General features: G+C 32.8%; 2 protein-coding genes across 15 annotated transcripts; both read right to left on the bottom strand.

The window, feature by feature from the left end:
* Positions 1-573: 573 nt before the first annotated feature.
* Positions 574-11,837, bottom strand: LOC105784041 (ABC transporter C family member 3). 10 transcript variants are annotated; one of them, XM_052626321.1, is made up of 14 exons: positions 8,896-9,935; positions 8,665-8,715; positions 8,303-8,392; positions 7,385-7,462; positions 3,807-7,275; positions 3,561-3,647; positions 2,858-3,484; positions 2,586-2,750; positions 2,136-2,430; positions 1,817-2,031; positions 1,432-1,737; positions 1,282-1,345; positions 963-1,202; positions 574-879 (listed from the first exon to the last, which is right to left on the bottom strand). In XM_052626321.1, the coding sequence occupies exons 5-14, from the start codon at positions 6,177-6,179 to the stop codon at positions 761-763; spliced, it is 4,491 nt and encodes a 1,496-aa protein (XP_052482281.1). In that variant the 5' UTR covers positions 6,180-7,275; positions 7,385-7,462; positions 8,303-8,392; positions 8,665-8,715; positions 8,896-9,935; the 3' UTR covers positions 574-760. The 10 variants fall into 10 exon arrangements, with proteins under 10 accessions (XP_052482281.1, XP_052482277.1, XP_052482280.1 ...); XM_052626317.1 differs by having other exon boundaries at positions 8,327-8,392; XM_052626320.1 differs by having other exon boundaries at positions 8,327-8,392; positions 8,910-9,935.
* Positions 11,838-17,956: 6,119 nt separating this feature from the next.
* LOC105784398 (uncharacterized) lies at positions 17,957-21,084 on the bottom strand. Of its 5 annotated transcripts, none has more exons than XR_008192600.1 (6): positions 20,920-21,084; positions 20,244-20,545; positions 19,843-20,136; positions 19,167-19,247; positions 18,843-18,930; positions 17,957-18,342 (listed from the first exon to the last, which is right to left on the bottom strand). XR_008192600.1 is itself a non-coding variant. In XM_052626123.1 (6 exons), the coding sequence occupies exons 3-5, from the start codon at positions 20,111-20,113 to the stop codon at positions 18,905-18,907; spliced, it is 378 nt and encodes a 125-aa protein (XP_052482083.1). In that variant the 5' UTR covers positions 20,114-20,136; positions 20,382-20,545; positions 20,920-21,083; the 3' UTR covers positions 17,957-18,342; positions 18,843-18,904. The 5 variants fall into 5 exon arrangements, 3 of the variants coding, with proteins under 3 accessions (XP_052482083.1, XP_012465733.1, XP_052482082.1); XR_008192601.1 differs by having other exon boundaries at positions 19,843-20,381; positions 20,486-20,545; XM_052626123.1 differs by having other exon boundaries at positions 20,382-20,545; positions 20,920-21,083.
* Positions 21,085-27,808: the final 6,724 nt, after the last annotated feature.

Below are 27,808 nucleotides of genomic sequence, written 5' to 3'. Positions count from 1 at the left end.
CGTCCACGTGAAAGCTTTTTTAAATTAACAAATAATTTAAGTAACCCTAAACCCCAAACCTTAATTTATTTGAGTTTTTCCTTAAAAACCCTAAACACTAAACATTAATCTAATTTTTTAATTTATATTTAATTGACTCAAGTAACCCTAAACTCTAATTTATTTAATTTTTCCTTAAAAACCCTTAACACCAAAGCCTAATCTAATTTTTTAAAAATTTTAATTAATTTACTCAAGTAATCCTAAACCCTAATTTAATTAATTTTTAGAAAAACTATAAACACGAAACCCTAATCTAATTTTAAAAATTTTATAGTTAATTTAATTAAGAAATCCTAAACCCTAATCACTTATTTATTTAATTTTTTCTTTAAAAACCTAAACCTAAAATCCCCAAACCCTAACCCTAAACCAAAAACCCAAAACCCTAACAGTAACAGGAGACACGGGCAAAACGCTTCCTTGAGGAAGCATTTTCTTGCTTCGTCACCTGACAACGCGTTGACGTGGACGCGTTTTCGGAGAAATAGGGTCATTCTGATAATTAATTTTTTACCCAGCCCATTTCAGTAATTTAAGAAAAAAAAAGCTTTTATTTGTATATTGCCAGATATTTTGGTCATTCAATAGTTATAATAGCCTTGTATATATATATTGAAGAAAGGAAGCGATTGCTAGATTTGATTCGTTCCGCGGCATACTCGGATGGTATAGATAAAGGTAGAAGAAGGGATGAGTGGTTTTTTCACTGTTATCCAGTTCACTCAAGTTTCTGCAAACTTGAATCTGATCTCGTACTGTACTCTGCTACAAGCTGCGCAAAAGATGATGACTTGTTTTCTAGCAATCTAGCCGGAGAATCGAATTCTTCAACAACTCCTGTAATAATTCAAAAACTGGGTCTTAAACAAGTTGCATTTCAACAAATCCAACAACTAATAAATCACGAATATCATACTGACCTTGGCTTAGAAGCAGAATCATATCACTGTCAAGAACTGAAGTTATACGGTGAGCAATTGTTATAACTGTAGCGCTCGAAAAATGCTCCCTTAGAGTTGTCTGTATCAGATCATCAGTAACCGTATCCACAGATGCCGTAGCTTCATCGAGCACCACGATCTTACTTTTCTTCAGCAGCAAACGCCCCAGACAAACCAACTGCCTTTGACCCATGCTCCAATTCTCTCCATTCTCACTAACTGCACAGCAAGCGCTATAATACTGTAAAATGTTTCTTCAATAATCAACTAGTATTCGCTATATGATAGAATATTGAACCTGTCGAATTGAGCCGCCCTTCCTTCTTTCTAACTTCATCCCCGAGTTGGCACATATCCAATGCCTTTAAAGAAATACAAACACACAAACCTTCAAATATGAACCATAAGCGACAGTGTCATATCAGAAAAAGAACCAAATGAACCCCACCTCCCAAATCTGTTCATCTGTATACTCTTCAAGTGGATCCAAGTTGCTACGTACAGTCCCTCCGAACATGGTAGGATCCTGAGGAATGATGCTGAGTTTTGACCGCAAATCATGCAGTCCGATCGATGAGATGTTGACACCGTCAATTATAATCTGGCCTGCTGCAGGTTCGATTATCCGGAAAAGTGCTTGTATAAGAGTTGATTTACCACTGCCTGTTTTTCCTACAATGCCAGTTTTCAACCCTCCTGGAAATGTGCATGTCAGACCTCGCAAGATGAGAGGCAAGTGTGGGGCATACCGTACCTACGTCAATCATCATCAATTAATTAAAAAAAAAAAAAACTATACGAATCAAATTCATAAACAACAAAACCTGCATTACCTGCAGATTAAGAATATTAACTTCTCCATGGAATGGCCAAGAACGTTCTGGGCAATTAGTTTCTATCACAAGCGCAGACTCACAAGGAATGCTACTGTACTGAAGCATTCTCTCAACCGATACAATTTGATTCTCCATATTGCAAATATTCCATACAAGCCAAGTTTGCAATAAATTGAGATTGAGTCCGTATGTAACAGCTAACCCCGCAATGGCTAAACAAAAGAAAATACATTCCATCATTTTCCCTTAACATTCTTTATCTAGAATGATATGGTAATCAATGAAGATGAGATGACAATCATCTGCAATTGCTTACCCGGATTAATAACTCCCTTTGGTACGGAGATCAAAATGAACAGACCAAAAGCAAAAGTAATAGAAGACAACATGTCCAGGCGGAAGCACAGCCATTCCTTTGCACAAGAAACATGAAATTTTGGACGAGAATAGGAGTCATTCAATGTCAAGTTTGTCTCTTGGAATCTTGATTCTTGATCAAAGCACCTGATAGTTGTAACACCTAAAAGTGTTTCAGCAAAATGCTGTATTACTGGAGCTTTGGATACACCAACCAAACGTGCAAGTTCTCGTGCAGAAGATATGTAATATTGCTGCAAGTCCAAGTGTTATGCAAGGTTGAATGTATATATATTATATGATAGAACTTCGAACTTTACAATATATCAATACATGGTTGCATGTATGCAAAGTCCTGTATTCGATAGCCACAATTTACCAAACTAGAGAATGAAGTGACAAGAATTACCTGGTACCAAATGCAGGTAACAATGACAGGGATAAAAATGATAAATATCTGCCAAGCACCCTGAGACATGGCAACAATGATTCCAAGTAGATTGATAACCGAAAAGGCAAATCCCCCTACTTGGTATGGAATTCTCAAATCCACAGCATTTTGATCTGTAGAAGCCTATACGAGGCAGGGGAAAAAAATATCAAAATCTTACAAACAAACCAGAAAAATGGTTAAAAAGCCCAAAATTTGAAGCATAAAAGGAGTGTATAAAGATAATTTACTCTGTTTAGAATTCTTCCACTAGGTGTGGAATCAAAGAAAGCCATAGGAGCACGGAATATGCAGGAATGCATCTTTTTGAAGAGAAGAGTCGCTGTTTTGTATCCGACTGTACTAAGAAGCATGGCTCTGGCAAGGACCGAAAAGGCACTTGAAATGGCCAAAACTAAATATACAATTATTAGTGTAAAGCTCCCAACTGGAGGTTCGACATCGGCAGACGTGGGAGAGGCCCAAGCCATCCAGTAATTGCTACCAATTTGGAAAGTCTGAAAGAGAATCTGCGCCAGCAACACCAGAGGGACCAGAAAGCCTCCATATGCTGTTGTGATATATTTCCAATAGATGGAAAACCCGACTTTTCCTTTCTCTCGTTCCTCTTCTTGAACAAGTTGTCCTTTTGGTCCAACATCTTCTATATTATCACTCTCATTACCCTGAGCACTTTCCAAACCACCATCCCCTTTAAGACCTTCACTCCTACTTTGTTCTGAATCAGTTCCGGTCTCAACAGCACCAATGGCTGACAAAGCTTTCTTATGTGCACCCACAAGGAACATAAAATCGGTCCCTGATTTGAGAATGTCATAATACTTTCCAGCTTGTGTAATCCTTCCATCTTCCATAACCTAATACAAATGTACACATTAAATCTAGTAATGTCAATTTTTTTATGAATCCAAGGAAAAATTTTAAAAAGCTTACCAAGATAAGATCAGCAGCTGGTAAAAACTCAACTTGATGAGTGACATATATCACTGTTTTCGAAATCAAACTGCATAGCAAAACTTCCTGTCATCCAAAGATAAAACCAAGATACTCAAGCAATGCATCAACAGAATAAGGAAGTTCAAAAATAAAAGAGAAAGCTGGCCAATAGGAAATATTGATAGAATTTCAATTAGTTATCACTTATCAAACAGAGTAGTAAAGCTGTTACTTAAGAGTCACCTTGAATAAATGAGATCCTGTGTGAGCATCCACAGCACTGAAAGGATCATCAAGGAGATAGATATCGGCATCTTGGTACAGAGCACGCGCAATCTGTACTCTTTGCTTCTGTCCACCGCTCAAATTGATTCCCCTCTCACCAATAACGGTCTGATCACCAAATGGCAGGATTTCAAGATCCTTTTTGAGGGCACAAGCTTCAAGTATTCTGTCATACCTCTCTCGATCCATCTCCTTTCCGAACAATATATTCTCCTCAATCTTGCCACTTTGAATCCAAGGTGATTGAGCAACATAGGCCTTTGTACCACACAACTTAAGAGAGCCAGATATCTTGGGTAGTTCCCCCAAAATGCAGGAAAGTAAACTCGACTTGCCGGAGCCAACTGTGCCACAAACAGCAACCTTCATACCATGATAAACTTTCAAATTTATATTTGTTAGTGTCGCAGTAGACGAGAAGTACCAAGAAAAATTCCCATCAACAACCTCAACTGCTGTATCCGAGCTTCCTCTTGGAAGCTTCTCTATAACATCAGGCTGCGAGTCATCAAGCTGAAGAAAGGAAGCAATTCTAGCAAGAGACACCTTTGTCTGAGCGATCATCGAAATTGTTTCAGGGAGAGCGTGGATGGACCCTTGAAGAATCCTGAATGTTGCAAGTGCAGATAGGATCTTGCCTGACTCAAGTGGGACTCCTAGAAGGATACAAGCACCAAATGTGGATACAGACACAACCGAGGGTGCAATAGAGAAAAAGAAACTACTAATGGCATTCGTATAAATGAATCTTTTTAATGATCCTTCCTCGACATTCCTAAGCCCGATAATCTTGGACAGAAACTTCATTTCCCACCCCTGAAGTTTGAGAATTCTCATGTTCCTCAAAATTTCAGATGTTGCATTCATCCTTTTATCTTTCGATTCCATCAACTTCTCCTGAAGTTTCTCTAGTACTTTGCCCAATGGGATATTTACCAACATAACAAGAACAGTTGCAACAAAAGCAGCGACGGAAGCCAGACCAAGGTATTTAAACAAGATCAATAAAGCCAAAACAACTTGCATAGCAGCTGTCCAAAGATCATGCATGTAAAAACAAAACTCTCCGACCCGGTCTGCATCAACAGTCATGAAATTGATGACCTCCCCGCTGGTGTGGCACTGCTTTGACTGGCAAGAGAGTGTTAAACCCTTGTTATAAATCATTGCTACCATAACAGCTCTCAGCCTAAGCCCGACCTGTTGCAACTTAAAAAACCAGTGCCTCTGTGATATGCACTCGACTAGCTTTGCAACAAAGAAAGCCGTAACCAAAAGATGCCCCTCATAATTAAACAATCTTTGCCCATTCAGGTACAGAACAAAAGTATCAATGAGATATGGGCCAACATACGAGGCCACAGTGGACAGAAATGCAAACAAAGCTGTTGTGAGAATATCTTTCCAAGCTAACAAGAACAATGCCTTCACCAGCTTAAGCAGGGTAACTCCATTCCCCTCACTGTCAGTTGATTCAAGCCTGTTTTTAAAATTTGGAAAAGCCCCAACTGCACTATCATGGCTATCTAGCTGAGGAACATCCTCAAGGTCTAAAGTTTTCTTATTGCCAGCAGCAATAAGAGGCCCCATCCAAGAAAATGTAAGAATGCTGAAAATACCAGCATTCGAGTATGGGGTTATGGTATCACTGCCTCTTTTCCTACTCAAGTTTATACCATTACTAACATTAGAATCACCGTCCAATAGGGGCTCCTGAAGGAGGGCCTTTGCACCCTCATTTCTAGCCAAAAACCCCACAATACAAAGGAACAAACCAGTAACAACAGAAACAACATCGGATACTAAATACTGGCTTGGGAAAGGAACTTGTTTTGTGAAAAGAACAATGTCTATAACAAGACAATAACATGAAATTGAAAAATAAAAACCCCACCAAACTCTCAACAAAAATGGGAACTCCATTTGTCCACCAGAGTTGGAGAATTGACAATGCAAAAAAACACACATTGCACACCAAGCAAGTAATTTTACCACAAAATCAGAAAGTATCACTAACTTTACCACAGAACAATCGTTTCTATACCAACAAAAACAACTTAGCAAAAACAAGACAACATTAAATGCTGAAACAACAACACAACAAGCTAAAGTTTGGTTGTACCACAGAACCTTCCTTTGTTTCAACGTCTTCATCGAACTTTCCCTGCCAGTTCCTTTAACTCTGTTCACGGCCCATAAGAGTGACAAGAAAAGCAGTAAAACTAGGTGTAATGAAGCAGAAAAGCCATGAAGGAAAATGGGTTTCAGGAGAAAATCAAAACTAGAAGCTGAGCTCATCAGCAAAAATGATTCTGAAGCAAAAAGCTTCATTCGTTTTGGTGTTTCTTCCACTGACTGAAAAAAAAAGGTTTTGTGAGAACTGATGAAGGTATTGTTTTGATTAAGTGGAGACTGTATACAAATATATCCTCCAACTCCTCTGTGGGATTACATAAGGTAAAATTTGACAATTTTTGCTGAAAGGATTCCAAGTCTTTTAGTCAAATATTTGTTTTAGATTTGGAAATTATGTTCATTTACATGTGAAATCATAATGAATCCTCGTCGAAATTGTACAAGTTGGTTGACTAAAAACAGTTTGCAATGAACTGGACCGGACACTTACAGGGAGGAGGGGAATGGAATAGGAGTATAATACAATAGAGTTACAATTATTAATTAATTTATTTAGTTAAATGAAATTGGAATAATAGTATTCTTATGTATTTTAATGTTTGATTGAATAGATGTTGTAATATTAAAAGGAAAATAACTTAAATGAGCTAAATATTCTTAGCAGAATTTTTTTGTAGGTAATTGATTATTGTTATTATTAAATTTTAATAGGATTATTATTAAATATAATTTAATCATATTTTAATATAATTATTATTAAATAAAATTTAATAAAAATGATAATATATAATTTAATAACATTCTTAATATAATTTGATTTATATTTGGTTCATCTATAGGGAAAGGATGTATCTTCGAGATTTTGTAAGGGGAATCTATGCACACAAATGCTACCCTTTCATCCTACACACACTTCCCTTTTGTTATATGGGTGATTCCGGCCATCGAATTTAACATAATTTCTTTTATCAAGCCTACTGTCGTATCTTACTACATGCCTAATATGAAGGACAAAACATAATCACATGGGATTATAGTTGCCAAATTTACAAAAATTAGTTCAAAAAATAATTATTCTCATTGTTATATATATATGAAAAATACCAAACAAACCCTAGCAAGCAGACCTCTGTTCTAACTTCTCTATATTTTTCCCTAACTCATTAACATCAAGTCTAAAAATATTCCGCTAAAGATACCAGAAAAGAAAAAGGGCTCTGTTGCTACCATTAATGTATCTTCAATCTGAATCACTTTCCATACCCCTCATGGCCTTCAATCCCCTTGGTTTCTGCATCATGCCAAAACCCCCCACATCAGAAACATGAATAATAGTAAAAAAAAAAATTTATATTGCATTGTAGGAAATGTAAAAGAAGAGAAACCAAATCATATGTTACCTTATTAGAACTCTTCTTTTCCCTAACTTCATATCTTTCTTGGCACATATCAATCAACCATGCCCCAAGGCTCACCATCTGTCACCACAACCCACCAATACATGTCAAATTTACACCAAAAATATATGAAACCTACATATATGCTTCAAATACAACAATGTTTACTTACAAAACTAAACTATGCTTCAACAAAACAAACCAAGTTGTTATTTTCGGGTCTTAGTTTGACAATAGTTGAAAGAGAGCATACAAGAGTTGTATGATTAGTTGTGATGCTCATGAACTTATATGTACACCAAGTTAAAAAAGTTCAACTAAAAACTACATCAATCTAACTATCATTGAGCAACGTGTAACCCTATATACATGTTTGTAATGATTTCATTTGTTGATAAATAATTCCACTTACTCATGTTCTTTGTTGATTCAATCCTTCACTTGCAGGAGGTTATTAGGGATGCCTTTTGGATCTTCACCAATTTTACCACTCTTATGAGCACCAAATTTACCACTCTTGTATGAAAAAGCTTTGATCCCATCATAGATTTTCAAATAAATAAAAACCCAAATGTATGATCATCATAATACAATGATACATACAACAAAGGTTTCATATTTAGAGTAAAAGATGGAAAAAATTTTGCTTACCAAGTTGAACTAGATTTTCTTAAATAGCTCAAGACCCATTAATTCCTTAACCCTATCAACAGCTTCAATAATAGAATTATCAAGATTGTAAATAATTGACACTTTAAAACCTTCATTGACTAGTTATACCATTATGTGAGTGCCAATGAACCTAGCACCACCAGTAACAAGAATAGTTTTCTGTGAAGCATCCATTTGTAAAAAACAAAAACAAAGAAAGATTATAAAGTATATAAGGCATAAGGTGTTGATTCAGTCCTACTAGACTACCTGGTGATAAATAATTCCACTTACTCCTATTTTTTGTTGATTTAGTCCTCCACTTGCAGCAATAAGCAAATAACCGTTGATGATTGCTCACTAATAGCATATAGATATCAAATTATCAATGTAAACGATGAATCAGTAAACTTAAACAAGACTGGTGAAACATAAATGAAAACACTGTCCAATGGATCCATAAAAATAAAAAATGTTGACCTAATTAAGGAAAATATTAAGGAAAAAACAAAAACATAAGTAAATGTAGAAGATTCAGCCTAGCTTGTGTGTGCAGAGGGCATGAAAATTCTCAACAGTTCTAGGAACAGCATCCCCAAGAAGGCCCATAACGATTTTGCCAACAACTTTACCACTGATTTCAACATCAAAGAAGCACTTGGTCGTCACTTTCGCTTGCAACTCTACAACCAAAGGTGAAGGGAAAAAAAATGTTGTAACAACCAAAGGGTTTTCTTAGCTTAAAACATGAAGAAAAAGAAGAAAGAACAGAGGATGATGGCTTCAATCGATTGACCTAAATCTCCTCTACAACCAAAGGGGAAAAAAAGTGAAACGTAGAGATGGAAAGGAAAGGAAGTTACCAGCCTTTTCTTACTCTGACTAAAGGTGAGGGAAAAAATTGAAAATGAGAAAAAAAATTTCCCTATTCCATCAGATTGAATGGCCATTCAGTGGTGGGGGAAGGGAATGCCTATGCAGCCGTTTCCTGGAATAAACCCTGAATCAATGCAAGTCGTAATAGGCCATTATAACCAACCAAACATAAGTTTGGTGGTGAGCCTACCAAATTGGATTGTAATCTATTCTTAACGCTCCTTATCACATTCCACCAATTCCTCTACTGAATCATTCTCCCTTTGTTCAAGCAGCCTTAGACTCATCGTATCCGGTTCACTAATAATGCTCACTGTATTAACCTTTGTCCTTCGCTTCTGCTACCAGTTCCAAAGTATTAATATGACTATTCTCTCAAGCCGTATCATTACTACTAACGTTATCTAGAAGCACAATTATATCATGAGTGATTTTAGTCCAAATGCTCCCTCCAGATATGACGTCAAATTGAACCTTATTGCTAACATCCAACCCTTTGTAAAAATATTGCAGTTGAATGACCTTATCAACACCATTCCCAATTAATCTTCGGAGTATACTCTTGAACATGTCCCAAGCTTGACCTATCATCTCAATATTTTTCTATTTGAACTTGAATAATCCGTCATATGTTACGAGCACAATCATCATTAGAATATTCATTTGAAGGAGTAACTGGATAAATTCTTCCCAAGTAGTAATAGTTTCTAGAGGCAACATTTCTAACCATTCCTTTGCTTTTCCTTCCAAATAAAATGGAATCAATAAAAGACATATTGTCATATTCGAAACTCCCGCATATACTACAGTGTTACATAGATGTTCAAATCGTTGAAGAAATTCTATTGGGTATTTTGCTTCAACATTGCAAAATTGCAAATTAGACGATACTCATGTTACCAAAGCCAGGTTTATCTCGAAATGCGGACTGTTAATCCGCAGAGTAGTGATACTAGAATGAAGTTGATTTCTGTCAAATAACATTTAATCGAATAGTGAAGTCATAATGCAAATTAAAAAAAAAACACTAAAAACACATAGAATCCTAATTATCTACCACTATCATACTCAAAGCCATTGAACAAAATGAAAGAATTTAATTAATGCACAAAAACAAATAAAGCAACTAAGTAAAACATTGTAAAAAAACAAAAAAAAAAAAAACAAATAAAAGAATGCACAAAAGAAAGTAAAATGTTGTATCTATAATTTTAGATGTCACTAATTATCTTCCTAACATGCATGCAAATATAAACAAAAATTCAACCATCACACACAAAATCTCCTCGATAACGGTGCCAACAATTTAATCGTGCCTCGACATACGTACACCGAGCTAAGAAAATTACAAACAAATAAAGTAAAATGCGATGTTCTGCAAGTGTCGCAGGTCTACTTGTAATATGTTTGTGTTTCAATGGAACATGAAGCATTTTGAGAACTGAACCCAAAGGAGATTGAGTGATTCAATGAATTAATAGTGATAAAGCATGCAATTAAAGAGTCTAGTTAGCTAATGGCTAAATAGAATAGTATGACAATCACTTAAATTGCAATTTAAAGGTTGAATTGAACTAAATTATAAACTAAAGAATTAAACTGCAAAAAATACAAATTCACATAAAAATTAAAGAATAAAAGAGTAGTTGATTAATATCCATTTCACTAATTAATTCTCAATTTAGGGCCCTAAATTGTTAAATTTATTAATTGGTTCAATTTTACCTCTCGATAACTAGTTTACCCAATTAGACGATTTATTCCAAATTATCTCTTGATCTCACTAGACCAAATAGGGACGATCGAATACATACTCAGCATGGTCTCCTCTCAATCTCATTTATCTAATTATGCACCTAGAGCCGTTTTATGTTTATTCAATTTAGTCTAAATTTTTACAATTTATTCCCTAAGTTAAGCAATTGTCTTTTGCAAGCTCGTTAAGTGCCGAAAAGACTTTAATTTGCCACAACAAATTTTTAACAATTTGTTCATCCTCCATTGAATACCGGACAATTTGTTAGGAAATTGTCTCTTGCGAGTGGTGATATGACTATACACTAATTTGTTCCACTCATTTATATTATCTGTAAACTGAGCGAGCGCAGCTGACATATCTCTATTGAACCTCCGCTTATCTTGCACAAAGGGTGGGTTTGGATGGGCGATTGGGTGCGGTGCGGTGCGTTTAGCTTACTTTTTGTCTCACGCTACAGTATCACTATAGTATCTAATCTCATCGCCACTGCTGTTTTTACACTAACAGCAGATAAACGCACCGCCCATCCAAACTCATCTAAAGTCAACAAACTTTGGGTGTTCGACCCATCTAGCCAAGAAACGAAATGACCAACCTCTAGGCATGTTGATCTCCGACCTTAAGTAAAGAATAAGGGGTCTATGATCAGATTTAATCTCTGGGAGATAGGTAACCAAACTATTAGGGAAAACTTTCACTCATCCATCGTTCCCTAACGCACGGTCTAATCTATCAAAAAGCCCACCTTTGTGCCATGTAAAAGGATAACCCTCAAACCCTCAAATCTTGCAGCTCATTCGTGTCTACTAACTCACCAAATAGGGGGCATCTCCTCCCATTAAAAAGTCCACCTTTTTTCACTAGGAGATAGGATTGTATTGAAATCCCCAATCGCCATCCAAGGAACTTGCTCCAAAGTTAGGGGTGAGCATTCGATCGAATAGAATCGAATCGAATCGAATCGAAAATTTTCGAGTTAATCGAGTTTTCGAATCTCATTTTATCATCCTAAATTTATTTGAAGTTTTCTCGAATCGAGTCGAGTGAGATGAAATTCGAATCGAATCGAATCGAATATATTTGTTCGAGTTAAATTTTAAAAAATAATTTTGGGTCCTTGTAACCATTGTCACCCATCGTAATAAAATTTGTCCACCTTAATCAAATTTTTTATTAACTTTCATCACTTCATAATTTATTTATTAATTTTTATATATTGGTTAGCTTCTTTGCTTGCTTAGTTGTTTCAATTATCTTGATTCTTTTCACTATGTATTTTAGAATTAAAAATATATTAAATGTAAAATATGATTTTTAAAAAATTTATTTTAAAATAAAATGTGAAATTGATACCAATATAAAATTTTAACACGAATATTTTATGGCATAATTAATAATTCAATTTTAATATAAATATTCAATATGACTAAACAATTCAATAATATAAATAATATAAAATGTGAAATTTACTTTAATAATATAAATAGTAGATATAAATAAAATTATTACTATTTATGTTTAGTGATTTTTTTTGGATAATTTTAATTTTTTATTTGAGAGTAAATGGTGAGAAGTAAAAATTTAGGGGAAAAATAAAAAAGTTTTGGGAATAAAAGTTTGAGGGAAAGTAAATAGGGGGAGTAAAATTTTGAAGGAAAAATATTTAAAAAAAATTGGAGGGGGGAGGGTTTGGGATAGATGAGATGTGAGATGGGAAGTGAATAAAAGTTTTAGGGGAAAAGTGGGAGGGAGTAAAAATTTTGGGGGGAAATAAAAGGTTTTGAGGGTTTTTGGGAGTAAAATTTTGAGAAAAAATAAATGGGAGAGTAAAATTTTGGTGGGAAATTGATTTTGGGTAGATTGGGGGGTTGGGAGGAGAGGGGAGGGGAAATTTTGGGGGGAAAGTGGGAAGGAGTAAAAGTTTTGAGGGAAAAGTAAAAAGGTTTTGGAGTTTGGGGTAAAAATGTAAAATATTATAGTTTGATATTCGAATTATTCGAGTTATTCGATTTCGAAAACTCAACTCAATTCGAACTCAAAGTTCAAAAAAAAATTCGAGTTTATTCGAATAACTCGATTAACTCGAATAACTCGATTCGTTTAACTCGAAATTCGAATTTTTTTATTTTTTTGAGTCGAATCGAGTTTTGCTCACCCCTATCCAAAGGAATAGACAAAATCAAATCCTTCAAAGACACTTTTGCTTCTACCGATCAGGACTACCATAAAAAAAGAGATGAAAATTGACATTTAGGAAGAGCAAGAAGGTACCAAAATCAGAATAAATTGAGGATGATTCCGCACCACCTCAACCTGAATTGATTCCTTCCAACCAACCCAAATACCTCCGGAATATCCAATTGTTTCGACTCAGTGAGAGCACTGAAAACCCAACTTTGCAATAATAGTGTTTGCTTTGGCTCCACTAACCCTAGGTTCAAGCAAGCTCACGTTATCTGGCTTAAACTCCACATTATATTCGTGAAAAACATGGAGGAATTTAATGCTAGAACAACCCTGACAATTTTAAGAAAAAATTGAAAATTTCATATCTAAAATAACAGAAAAAAGGTCTTGCCATTACTGTAGAGCTATTGGAGCGCCATCCAACCAAGTGTCAGTCTACCCCAGAGTCTTTTTTCCAGCTACATAAGCCAATTGAGAGTATATGAGCCCCACCACCGCTTTCATTGACTCAACTAGAGGCACTCGATAGCTCCCAGTAGACTTAAAACGGCTCTCTCGCCCTCGTAAAGGATTATTAAATTTTCGCCCAACTCGACCAATAACAATTTTGCCTCCAATTGCTTGACCTTTGGCGCCGAAGCTATCAACACCCAAATCCTCTGAAATCCCGTTATCAAACAGTAGGAGATTTCTTATACATATTTTTTTAAAAATAATCAACGTATGCCTCTCGGGGTCCGAAACATCTTCAATTATCGAAATTCCAACCTTTTTCGGACCCTCGAATGTTGGGTTGAAATGGGCAGTAACCCCTTCATGAAGACCAAAAGACGTAAGAATTTCATTAGCAGAAACATTCTTATTTGGCACAGAAATAGAACGAGGATCGGGGAAAACAACAATAGTAGCTTGAGCTACTTGAACCTGGGCCTTTGCATCTTGGGCCAGTAAACTAGAACCCACCTCGGCGCACTTAGGGCCTGGAATCGCTACAACAACCATGGGATTCACCAAAGACCCCAGACCTAGTCCACTTACTTGCATTTGGATTTTATTTGGACCATTCACTGATTTGCCAGTCCAAACCAGGCCTGAAATATCTCCCTCAGCATCTAATCCTTTCTTTAACACATTAGGCCGACAATGCCTAGTCTGTTTTGTCTTTTTAAAAGGCCCCATTCTTTCCCGATAAAGGCCAACACTCGACCTATCCCTTTCAATCAAATCACCCTTAGATAGGCCCTCCAAAATATCCTTACCATTGCTTTTGGATCCCATGAAACCCTCATTCCCTAAAACAATAGCATCCTCTTTCCTTTCTAGTTAAGTCAACTCATTAAAATAAGATCCCGAAAAATCCTCTCTCGGAATGTTCTTTCCAACCTTATGTGGATCCATTGATTGCCTCCTAACTTTCTACTCCACCAGCATCTAGGGTTTACACGATCCTACTTCCTCCACCGTGTCAGCATCTACCATTGCCATATCCGATGTCGAGCTTTTCCCTTTAGATTAGCCACAACCTCTTCCGCATACGTGCATACTTTCTTAAAATGGTCATAATGCCCACAAGAGAAACAAGCCACCTACAGAGACTCATACTCGATGCGTTGGAGATTTTCATTTATCAAGACTTGAGAAGTTAACAAATTTTCTAGGTTGACATAAATAGCCATATGATTTGCCACAATTTGTTGTGGTAAATTAGAGTCTTTTCGGCACTTAAAGAGCTTGCTTTCTAGTCATTTTATATTTCTTTATTGCATTTTCATTTTTATTAGGTTAGATCTATTTTATTTCAAAATAAATATTTTTACGCATTTTCTGGTGTTTTAATAACCCATGAGGCCAACTCCAGCTTTTGGAATGACTAACAGGCTATTTTAGTGTGTAGGGTGTCAATTTAGGCCTAATAATACAAAGGATGATGCCAGTGTTGTGGCACCAACATGCAACATCGCAACATCGATCATCGAAGCATCCAGGGTTGAAAAAGGGCCAATGTCATGACGTGGGACCTTGATGTCGCGACACCGCGACAATTTCAAGGAAAGATGCAACTATTTTCCTTGGATAACAATTTTGGATTATTTTTTTAATTTGACCCTAAGTATTTAATAGTATATTTTATTAATTAGAATCAAAGTGTATCTAGGGTTGTGTGGGCACCAAGCAACATTTAGCCTATATAAGTCACCTTATAGTCTCTTGAGACGGGGTTAGACTTAGTTAGAAGTTAGACCTAGACTTAGACAATTTTATTTTACTTTGTTTTTATTTAGTTTTATTTTTTTGTTTGCTTAGTTGGAACTTTTCTATTCCGATGTGAAGAAAATTGCAAGTGGAGATTGTTCTAGAATCATGCTTCAATTATTTATCAATGAACATTCTCTTTTCTTTACTATTTTATTCTATTATTTATATTCTATTAAAATGATCAACTAATGTTTGTATGACTATTGGGATAAAATCATGTGCTTTATTTATATCTAGCATGTTTCGGTTATGGAAATGTTTAATTGATTAAGTAGCTTAATGAGTGTATGTTGCATAGTTAGCGGATTCACAACGGTTTCTCATACGAATTAGTTGGTATAATTCCATTTATAATTAAACCTTAGGATTGATGACCCTAGGAAGTAATATAGGCAAATAGATCGAGAGACGAGGTTACTAAGTAAATCGTGGATTTTTCCTGGTCAGGAAAGTGAGGCTGAGAGGTAAGCGTGTACTGGTCGATTAGTTAGGCAGTAAAGGCTGAGAGGTAATACTATCTAATTAATAATTAATCATTAAAACTCAAGCTCTCCTGTTAATTACAACCATTGAAGTAAGTTAATCTTCTACATGTTAATCAGACATAGGCTAAAGCTCACACCGTTGACACTAGGAATAGGAAATTCTATTAGGTTAATTTAAGGTAATTAATTTAATTAGTTTAATTAATCTTTCAATATAGATTCGCACTACTAACTTGTAAATCGATTAGATTAGTAATTATTCTCTACAATTAATTTAATAATAAATTTCTCCAGTTTATAATCCCTTAGGTACGATTCTCGGAATACTTACCAATGTTTCGTTGCAACACAAAACTATATTACAATTTGACTTGCTCTCTTGTAGATACCACACTTAATTTTATATATTTTATTTGCATGATTTTTACTCTAAACGTTCACACATTTGGAGGCAGTCACCATACGAGCATATTAACCTCTCATTTTGTTGTTCGAATTAAATTTAGTTTTGCAACCTGTCCTACCATTCTGCCAATTTCCAGAGTATCTTCTTTTTGTACACATGGCCTAGGAGGCCTAGAAATCTAATCTAGGTCATCACAATACTTGGGTATGGTTGCACAGGATTGAACTTCATTGTCCAAGGTTGTACAGTCAGATATTGGCCATAAATAGTCCATGGGCCTTGGGAGAGAACCTTCTCATAATCCTTTGAGTTATGGAATTTCACTAGGAAATAATCATTCTCGATATCCATCAATTGGAATGGCATGGAAGGCTTCCATAGACCATAAATCCAACTTTAGAGTGTCGCAAAACCTATGTTTCGCCCCAATAATTTGAGCACCACCGAAGTAGACATATCTTTGATTAAAAGTTGGTTGATCCTGGCCAAAAACTCAATCGAAGGAATATCATTAACAAACGACCTTTTGATATCATCATTGAGCAATACAAAATCATCATCCACTTCAAGACTAGTCGCTTCACTCACCCCTTTTCGATCGAGATAGCCTTTACCCAAAAGCTTATCTTTCCAAGATAAGGTTTGCACCGGAGTCAAATCAACAACCATATCTAGATTCGAACTTGATTTCAAATCCTTAAACCACACCTTCTTAGTGTTACGATCTCCTGTAGGACATGAAACACCCCCATCACCTTCACAAAGAGAACTCGACATAAGCTTTTTTTCTTCGCAACAATGCTTTCTCTGGTTTAGTAATGTTTTTAAAAGCATACCAGTGGTCAAACTGATTGGACCACCAATTTCCAATTTAACTAGTTCGGCTATCGGTCTAGCAATAATTATTAAAAATTCATACAAATTATTAAAATTTTATAAACAGGTTCAATCACTGGTTTTTTTTTATCACAGTTTTCAAATTTGTACTTGTTTTGAACAGTTCACTCAAAGATTAGTTCAATCCTTTTGTCTTGATTGTATACCAAATAATTCTTGGTCTAATTGGCAAGTACAATCTAATTTAAAAACACTATAGTTTACTGAGTTTAGTTTTGGTAGATTGATTTTTAAGTTAAATTTGTAATATTAAACATTAATTTTAAATTAAATTTGAAATATTAAACCAAAAATTAACTTAACCATGGATTAATTTTACATTTATTTTAATATATAAATTACGAATAAATATAATAGTTATGAATTAAAAAGTCGATTTAAAGCAATTCTCAACTTATAAAGTTGGTTTTTCTTTTCTAAAGTCAATATTTATTTTCAAGGATAAAGAACGAAATCGATGGAAAAACTAATTTAATTCAACAATTGTATAGTCGAAACTCAACTTACTAGAGTAGCCTAATCTTCTACCATATTCATTTTTCTATTCTATAAATTTAAAAAAAAAATATGATTTGTTAATATGTAATTTAAAAATAGTCACTACACCAAAACAGGTTTTTAGCTGCATTTTTTTTGGCAAAGCGCCACTAAAAGTATTAGCGGAGCTTTCACAAGCGCCGCAAAAAACGCTGCTGTTGACAACGTCGCTAACATTTGCGGCGTTTTTAGAAATAAACGCCGCTAAAGGTCATGACTTTTAGCGGCACTTTTATAAAAACGCCACTAAAAGGGCCTTTAGCGGCGCTTTTACTACAAACGCCGCTAAAGATCATAACCTTTAGCTACGCTTTTTCACAAATGCCGCTAAAAACATGACTTTTAAAAAAAATTAATTAAATAATATTTATTTCTATCATAAATATTATATTATGTTTTATTTTTGAAATTTAAACTTTAAACTATATACTTTTAAGGATAAAAAAATATTAAATTAAATTTTCTATTAAAATTTTAACTTAAAGCTAAATATAAAATTTAATGAATTTAAATTAAGAAAATTAAAACAAGATACATTCTATATTAGAATTACATAAGAAATTTTTTTACATTCTATATTAGAATTACATAAGTTTTGTGACCGCATTTAGTATAGTTCCTTAATCTTAAAGATATTTCAAAAGACAACAATTTCACAGAAACGGGTACAATATTTAATATAAGTGCAACAACAAGCACATTATTTATCATAACCTTCTCCAGGCTCTATACATCTTCCAAGCTGGAAATCCATCTCAATTCTGAAATCTTAAACATCAAAACTGGTCATCAACATGCAAACAACGTGGCTGTATAACTTCAGCAATAAGTTATGCTGTCATCAAACTATGCCTCAAATCAAAGATATAGGTTACCCATCCACATAGAGAAATGCATGTATCTCATTCTGCAAAATACATTAGAGAATTTGTGGTGAGGAGAAACCAAAAAAAATCATAAATTGTAAGAACAGATTATGCCTGGACTATATGCTTCTATGCCACCTTAACTAGAAACTATTTCACAGGATTGATTGCCAAATACTCAATCATACACTTAGACATCAAGTTTTGAACCAAAAAAATTGGAGCCAGGAGAATAGGAACAATAAATCTTCTCATAATCAGCAAATGGTGATTTAGTTATATTGCTGCTTACTATTTTCCATACATACTTCTTCTCTTTGCTTCAAATTCCAAATTCCAAACACACTATAAGGATTTAGAAGATGTTTTCACCAAACCCTTATTTCTTAATTTTTTTTAAACTGAATTCTTTTTTTTCCACCCATTTGTTTCAAGTATGAAATGATATAATTTTTTTAGTATCTATCACAATAACCCTTACTAAGAATTGAAACTAAATTTCTAAATTTTGAACAAAAATGAAAGTTCAATTAAATGATACCTTGGTGGATCGCCAAATCTTTCAATTCATTGCCCTCATATCTAGTTCCCTTAAGTTGATGACTAAATCTTCCCCTTGTCTGTGCATACTAAAAAACAAAAACCAAGAAAAATTAGCAATCATAAGTATTGTCTAAAATTTAGTAACTGACATTGTCTAAAATTCAGCAGATGTAGAAAATTTTAGACAAGATAATTGAGTACTAGTCTCATATGAGGATTCATAGTTCAGCTCCACAGTGTCCCATTGCTATATCATCATGCTTTATTTTCTATTACAGAACTCCTTTAAATATGGTCAAGGAAAGGTTGAATCTTCCGTTACCTCCATGAATGCTGAGGAAATCATCGTCCGAATCGGATTCAAGAATACTAACTGAATCAAACCAAAGATCCTCTTGGCAAGCTACAGCAAAAAAGAAACTTCTTTTGGTCAACTTTGATTTCCATTACTGGTATATACTAAAATCTAGTGCGCAAGAACCAAAAGACACAATCCTCTTAGTAGGAATCTTTTTTGGAAAAAGGAAAGGAAATTTAGAACCGAAAACAGCATGGAATCATGACAAAAACCTGGTTTTTAAGACAGTTCATTGCACAGAATGAAAAGTTCACTGGAAAGTATAAGGAGACCAACTATGTTACTTCAACTATTCGTTTTTCTTCAAGTACACATGGTTGAAAAATATTTGGACATGTGTAAGAAGGCATGATCCTCCACATATATGGAAAAAATTTTAATTTTTGAGCATACCTGTATTGTACATATACTTGGAGAAATAACATAAAGTACCAAAATGCTTATTGTATACTATCATTTACATTAGTTCCTTTTTAACAAAGTATTTATCACAGAACATGATCGGAAGTTATAGCAATTCTGAAAATATAAGTCCCTTCGATTTTGGAAAATAATTTATACCCTTTCTTCATAAGTTTTTCGTAACCTACTATATTCTTCAGCAAAGATTATTAACATTGATGAAAAGGAAATGATATACCATTTGTATCAATTTGACTAAGATGCCACTGAAATTGAGTGAAATTGAATGTTGAGCTCGAAACCTCCGATCTTCTACGAGTAGTGGTTGCACCATTCTCCATATGTAAATATTCACTAACAGCTATATCTGTTACACGAGCATCACCATTCCTTTTCTTGGTTCCATCTGTGATGGAACGGGAAACCTTCCTGCGGTGTTTTCGGAACCGACGACGGGGCCTTCTCAAATTCTTAATTCTTTCAGCAGGTGCTGATACACAACTCCCCATTAAGACTGCTTAACTGCAGAACCCTGGTTTGACCCCAAATTTTTGTTAAGAAAGAGAGTAATTTTGTGAGATATGTGTCTTTTGCATAATGTGATAAGAGTGTGTGTACAAGTCCAAGTAAAAAAGAAACCTGAGTCAAGAGCAGAAAAAATTTATTTGGTGTCATTGAAAAATCTTAGGAGGATGGTTATATGAAGCAATATTTCTCCCTCTAACTCACAAAAATTTCAGAAGCATAAGAGCAAATAGAAAAGCCAAGAATACATGCCTGCGTTTGAGTGTGAGGAGAGGAATGGCAACTTCAAATGAGTTAAAAGTGAACAAATATCAATTGGATGCAGAAACTAGTAGTTAATGGAATAAGCAGATTACCATGTCAACATTGAATCGTTCAATCCCAGCCAGAATCTGTGGTGCTAGAAACAGATCTGCCTGCAAACAAAGTCAACAGGCCATATTTATGTATTATTCAGAACATTTCAAAATAAATAGTTTCAGATATTTCTTATTCTACAGTACATTAGGAGTGAACTTCTAAAAGGGTTTCATAACAGGCAACAGAAGATGATATTAGCTAAGTTAAACAGAACTTAGATCTATGGCTAACTCATTTCATCTGAAATCCAAAGGCATATACAGTTCAGGGGCAGAATGGCATCTAGATGATGCCTGATCTACATTTTCTTAATCACATATTGTTGCAGGAAGCACCCCCCTCAAAAAAATAAAAATAAAACTAAAAAATAAAATAAAATCAAACCACATTAATTCAAAGGCATGTATAAACAGGAGAGAATGAAACTAACCATGGAAACTTCATCTCCAGTCGCATATTCCAGCATGATTTTTTAACAGCTTCTCAAGCGCTGAAACAAAGAAGCATTAATCAAATCGATATGCTAGATCTATTAGAGGAAACAATAATCCTGATGACATTTAATCTTAGTAAAAGAGTAAAAGTAGAAAACTATGAGACCCGATAATAACTTGAAATAAAACGATACTGTTTTGTTATGCTAAAATTTTTTTATTTTGTCTGCTAAAAATTATTAGTTAAGTAATTTTATAAAACATTTATTATTACTATTTTTATAAATTGATTTTATAAAATAAAAAACTAAGTACTCTCAAAATAAATATTTTATATTTTAATAAGAAAACAAATAATAAAATGACTGTAATTAATTATTAAGTTAGAATTATCCAATATAAGCAATCAATCTCTCACATATCAATTTCTATTAAAGATTGAGACGTTAATCATGATTTTAAATTATTCTTTTCGATCTAATCTCTATTTTATTAGAGATATTTTTTCTAACTAAAATATAATTACTATTATTTTGCTTTTATTTATTTATTTATCAATAAATAGTTACCTATCCATATCAATCATTGCTTTTATTTATTTATTTATCAATGTTTTTTTAAATCTAATATTTAAACATATAAATTAAAAAAACACCAATTAATCTAACCCCTAACCCCTATATCCTAAACCATAAATCATAAAACATAAACCCTAAACCCCTAACCCCTAACCTCTAACCTCTAACCCCTCTTTTACAATTATATAAGAACTTAATTGATATAGAAATTAAAAAATTACTAATTAATCTAAACCTTAAACCTTAACCCGACCCCAAATCTCTAAACCCTAAAACACTAACTCTTAACCTCTAACCTCTAACCCCTAACCCCTAAACCCTAACCTGACACTGAATCCATAAACTCTAAATTAATCCCTAACTCTTAATCTCTAACCCCTAACCCCTGCCCCTACCCCTAAATCACAACCCTTAAACCAGAATCCCTAATCCATAATCCCTAATTCCATAATCTATAAACTTTAAAATTGTAACTCCTAAATCGGCCTTAAATCCTAAATTAACCATATACCCTAAACCATATATATTAAACCCTAAACTATAATGATAATTAATTAAATATTTTAAAATTAATACTATCGTATCTTTTACAATTATATATGAAATTATTTAATATATAAATTAAAAATCAATCAGTCATGTACCCAAAAAATTTTAAAATTATTTTAAATAATAGTATTTTAATTTTTCCATTTTAACAAATATTTTTCTATGTTTTTAATAAATAAACAAATTATTTCTACGTGTCATTATTTCAAATTTATCCATTTTTAAAAAATATTCAATTAAAAATAAATTGAATTTTAATTAATATAAATAAACAAATTAAATAGTAAATAGACAGATAAAAAAGCGCCGCTAAATCCCGAGCATTAGCGGCGCTTTTCCAAAAACGCCGCTAAAGCCCCGAAAGGTCAAAAAACGATGTCGCTGGGCTTAGGTTTTTGCGGCGCTTTTTTAAAAAGCACCGCTAATGCTCGATCTTTAGCGGCTTTTTTTGAAAAGTGCCGCTAATACTTGATTTTTAGCGGCGTTTTTTATCCAAACGCCACTAAAAGCCTATTTTGGTGTAGTGAGTCACAACTTTAACTAAGATATAAAAGGAAAAAATATTTTATAAAAAAGTTAAGACGTATAATTCTTGATCTTCTTTGCACTTAATATATAACTTTAAAAAATAGGAACAATAAAAAAAATTCATCAATAGAAGAAAAAGTACTTATTTTAATAAAAACATACTTATTCATCAACATATATGTTATCCTTGCTCTGGATAATTTAGGGGGGTCTGTTCAGTTACAGATATGATAGAGCCAGCACATCCATTCTAGATTTGGTGGGTGGTGGTGGAACGGTTGAAATGCAATTGGGAGGTCATGGTGGTGTATGAGTTTCGTAATGGTCTTGCTATATGGCACTAAGGAACCCTATTAGTCTGTATAAGTTTGATGTTCCCCCGAATAAAAGCCTTCGTTCGTTGAAATAGTTTTTTTTTTAGAAAAGGCGTGGGGCATGGATGGGGCAGGGGATTTTTGTTGCCAAGCCTTGTTTTCAATTAGAACTTATTTTCCTTTTATAAAATGGAGGAAAATCCTTCACCTCGTTGGACTTCCCTAATACTTAGGAAAGTTAAACTGAAACCTTTTTTTATAACTTGTCAGTTTTTTTTTGAAAATAGACTAAAATTTCTTCTAAAAAAATAAATGTTTTATAAACTTCGATCATACTGGGCCATCTCAATGGGCGATATAATCTCCTGAATTCAGGTCTAACGTCTAGGTCGGGTTGGGGAGGTTACGAAATGCTTGGAATGGTATGGAAATTGGATGGAAATATGTTATATGACATGAGATATAATGTGTATTGGTAATAAATTGGGTTGTGAATATGATTGTGATTTAGAAATGAGATATCTATTGAGTCGTAAAATGGAATTGAACATTGGTACCCTATTAGTTGTTCAACTCTGTCAGATATATTTGACATGCCATATGATTAGATTGTGTATGGGTTTATGTGCGAGGATGCACCTCAGGTGTCAGGATAAACTTTGTGTGTCAAGATGCACACCATGAGCCAATATGCACTATATGTACTAATTTCCCTTACGAAACTGAAATTTTAATTTATTTGAGGCTTTATCAAATATATTAATTTTTTACGTTAAGTGTTGCAGTTGAATATACATATTAAATTATTTTAATAAAATATTATAATATTATATAATTAATCTAATAAATTATTATTAAGAGATAAATAGCTAAAATATATAAAATATTCTTAAAAAATTGTATTTGTAGTAACTTATGTTTAAAAGAGGAAGATATTGCAAATCCATACCTTTTACTATTTTATTGTTATTAGTTTGATATTTAAAAATAATCTAAATAAATTAGTTATATTATAAATAATTAAAGAATAATGTTACTTTGAATTCTAAAATAAATAATTTATATGCAAGTGTTGAATAATATATTTTTGCCTTGATAGAGTCATATGTAAAGTAATTTGGATTTGTTTAATTAATATTTCTAATAGAATGTTATAATTATATTTTAGTTCAAACATGATATAATTAGTAATATCTTTTCATATTTACCGACAAAAAATGAAAATAGAAGACTACATTCAAGGTTAAATAAATGCTTTATGTTTATAATATCCATAATAATAAACATACTGATAATGGTTCATAAAAAATATTCAATGTGTAAATGTGTTGAGTTATATATTAAAAGTAAACTTTTTATTTGATGAATTTTCTTTTATTTATTTCAATGTTATAAGGAACTTGATAATTTTTTCCTTTACTAAAATTGTATCTAAAGTAATTTTAATATGTTGTTTTCAATTAATATGATTAATAAAATAATTATATTGATGTCGAGTTTAAATATTATATTAATAATATTTATCATATTTATCGAAAAAGTCAAAATAAAAAACTACATGTATCGTTATATTCTAGGCATTATACTTATAATATTCATAATAATATTCCTACATCATAAAATACACAATAATGTGTAAATTTGTTGAGCTATCTATTCAACATAAACTTTTTATTCAATTGAATAATTTTAATTTTTAATATTGTATAATTATATCTAAAGTAATTTTTATATGTTGTTTCCACTAATATTATTAATAAAATAACTATAATTATTTTTAATTTTTGATTTTAATTTAAACATTGTATTAATAGTATTTTATCATATTTACTGAAAAGGAACTTAAATGTAGAAAAGAACTATTAAGAAATTGAAATCAAATAAATGACCGATGAATAAGTTGATGACATTTTTAGAGAAAAACTTAAGATTGAATTTTTATTATTTTAAGTTTTATCGAATTATACTTACTTTATCTTTTATGTTAAATATATTTAATGATTTTATGTATTTAAAATTTTAATAATTAATAATATAATAATATAATATTTTAGAAAGATATAAATTTTATATGATAAAAATTAATTTTATTTCTTCACTTATAGTTTTTATAAAAATTAATTATTATATTATAATAAAATTATAATTTTCATAAAAACTCTGGATTTTAATTATTCAATATTGTAATACACAACAATTTAAATTATGAACAAGGCTGGAGGGCTGAAAAAGCTATCAATTTTAAATTAAATGTGAAAATATTATCATTTAATCAAATTTAAACAACTATCACTAAAGAAATCATAATTAATTTTAAAAAGTTAAATTATATTATTAGTATTTCTATTATACTTCAGTTGTGAATTTATTTTTCAAACTTAATTTAATTATTTTTAGTCCTTTTATTTTTGAATTTAAAATTCTAGTTCTTGATCAAACTATTATCGTTAATTTTGTTAAGTTAAATTATGAAATTTCCAAAGTCTTATGCAACAAACATAATGTTACAATTGTAATGTTATGTCAACTTATTATTTTCATATAATAATTACAAAATGTTACATCATTAAAGTCAATAGATTTAGTGGTTAGCGATTGAGTTGGGACTAAAATTTAAAATTTTAATAAGTATAGAAAATAAAACCATCAAATTGGAGAATGCTTTCTAATCCTTACTTACGCTTAGTACGTGTAATACCCCATACCGGCCTCGATCGATGTATCATATTATTTGATTATTGAAGACCATTTTACTCATTTTAGTAATAATTGAATTTTTGCTAGAATTATTTATGAGTTAAAGGAGATCATTAAAACATGATATTCAATAGAAGATAACAAAGTTTATAAAATTAACAAAACTATTAAAGTTTTCCAAATAAGTCCCTTAGAGGACTTGCACTTTCTAAAGTAGTTTACCCATTTTATGTATATTTCATATTTATTTCTAAATTGTGCCAATTAATTTAATTCTCCATAAAATTTTAACTAAGATTCCAAAATCACATAAAATAATAATTATTCACTTATTATTTTGTCAATTCGTTTAAATATTCCCACATGCATTAATCATTCCATCACTGATACGAGTCACAAAGGCCTTAGATGTGTACATGAAAGAAAGAGAAAATCAAGATTCACTTTCTTGTTTTCAAGAAAATCAAGAAATCGAATTTTGGCCCAATTTTGCTGTTTGGAGCGATTTCAAGAATCAAGAAAATCAAGATTTCAAATCTTGGAAATCTTGGTCCAAGAATCCTAATCTTGCAGCCAAAGCGCATTGGATCTCCGTTACGAGCATCAACGAGCCAATTTCGTAGGAGATGGACTACAAGCCCAAGTTCTTGAAGGCAAGGCCCAATAAGAGGATTCCAAGCCCAACCAAGAAGTCAAATTATACTTAGTTGAAAATCAGACCAAATTGTTAAAGTGGCCCAATTTGTAAAAATTTTAATTGTTTAATTTAATTTTTAGACTTTAGGAGTATTATATGTAAAAATTTGGCCCAAGCAGCCCATTAAAATGACTTGGCCGAATTTCCCTCTTAAATTTGTTAATTAGTTTTTTTTTTAAGTTTTCCTAATGAGATTAGGAAATAGTTATAAGGCCTATTTATAGGCATGGTCGGCCACCCTTGTTAGACATTACAATTACATTAAAAATTTTAGATTTGCTTTGAGTGAAAATTCTCTTTGAGTTCTCCAAGAATTTTCTCTTGAGTTTTCTTTAGAAGTAGTTTTAACAATCTTTTTGATTGTGGGAGCCATCTTCAACCTTCTTCTTGCCATTGATCTTCATTGGAGGGGAGATTAGAGCCGTTTGAAGGGAGTTGTGAAATTTTTCGGGATTTCAAGGCTTCTTAGGACTTTCTTTATTTTCTTTTGTTGTTCATTCTTCTTTATTAAATTCTGCTTGTGTCGTTTTGTTAAATAATTTGGGATTAATTGTTCTTGTTTCGTTTCAGCCATTCCAAACTTCAAGATCTGATTCGGCACTTCCTTGGACATAAAGAAACGTTTTTGATTCACAAAAATCCCCCTTTTTCTTGCTGTCCAATCCCTAGAACTAGTGTCCATTGATTTTGCAATCTGTTTTTAATTTAGTTGCTGTTTTGTGTTCTTTGATAGTTTCGGCTGATTGGAAGTTAATCTTGGGGCTTAATTTTGTGTTCTTGGCTTCCAAGAACATATATTCATAAGTGCTTAGATTCTTGGTTGTTCTTTATTGATTTGGGGATTTTTAGTTTCCAGATCTAATTGATTTTAATTAAGTTTTGCTATTTCGATTCAGATCTGATCGTCTAAAGCTTTCTTAGGAGTTTCCCGTGACTTGATGACTCGATCTTGGTCCGCACGCAACCCTCTATCATTTGGTATTAGATTTTGGGCGTTTTGGGTGTTCTTGGTTGATTTCTAAACTGATATCTATTTTTTAAACTACAAATAGCAGTTTTACCCAAAAAAATTTTCAAAAAAAATTTGAGTGGGTAAACGTTTTCCGATTGATCTTAAATTTTGCATACATATTTGTGGCACTGTGATTGAATATAAAAAAAATATTTCTCGCAAAAAAATCAGTCAAAAAAGTCAAAAAAATTGAAAAAAATCCAATAAAAATTTAAAAAAAGATTCAGCGGGTTGAGTTTGGTGCCCAAACTTTCCAGATCAAAAATTCAATATTTAAGTACATTCCAGATTTAATTTCGTGATTTTTGGAGATCAGGAACATCTCGAACGAAGTTATCAAGTTACTCCGCAGTTTTTCGGGTTTTTCGATTTCAGCAATTTTTATTGATCCTTAGCTATAGGTTTTCATTTGTTTGCCTTTATTCTTCCTTTACACTATCTAACACATTCTTGTTTCTTGTGTTAGTAGGATTTTAAGGTGTGCACAATTCTTCCTCGGTGCAACACAAA

This window comes from Gossypium raimondii, chromosome 13 (assembly GCF_025698545.1).
Source record: "Gossypium raimondii isolate GPD5lz chromosome 13, ASM2569854v1, whole genome shotgun sequence".
Taxonomy (NCBI): Eukaryota; Viridiplantae; Streptophyta; class Magnoliopsida; order Malvales; family Malvaceae; genus Gossypium; species Gossypium raimondii.
The sequence above is the reverse complement of the archived record's forward strand: the minus strand, read 5'-3'. Positions and strand labels throughout refer to the sequence as shown.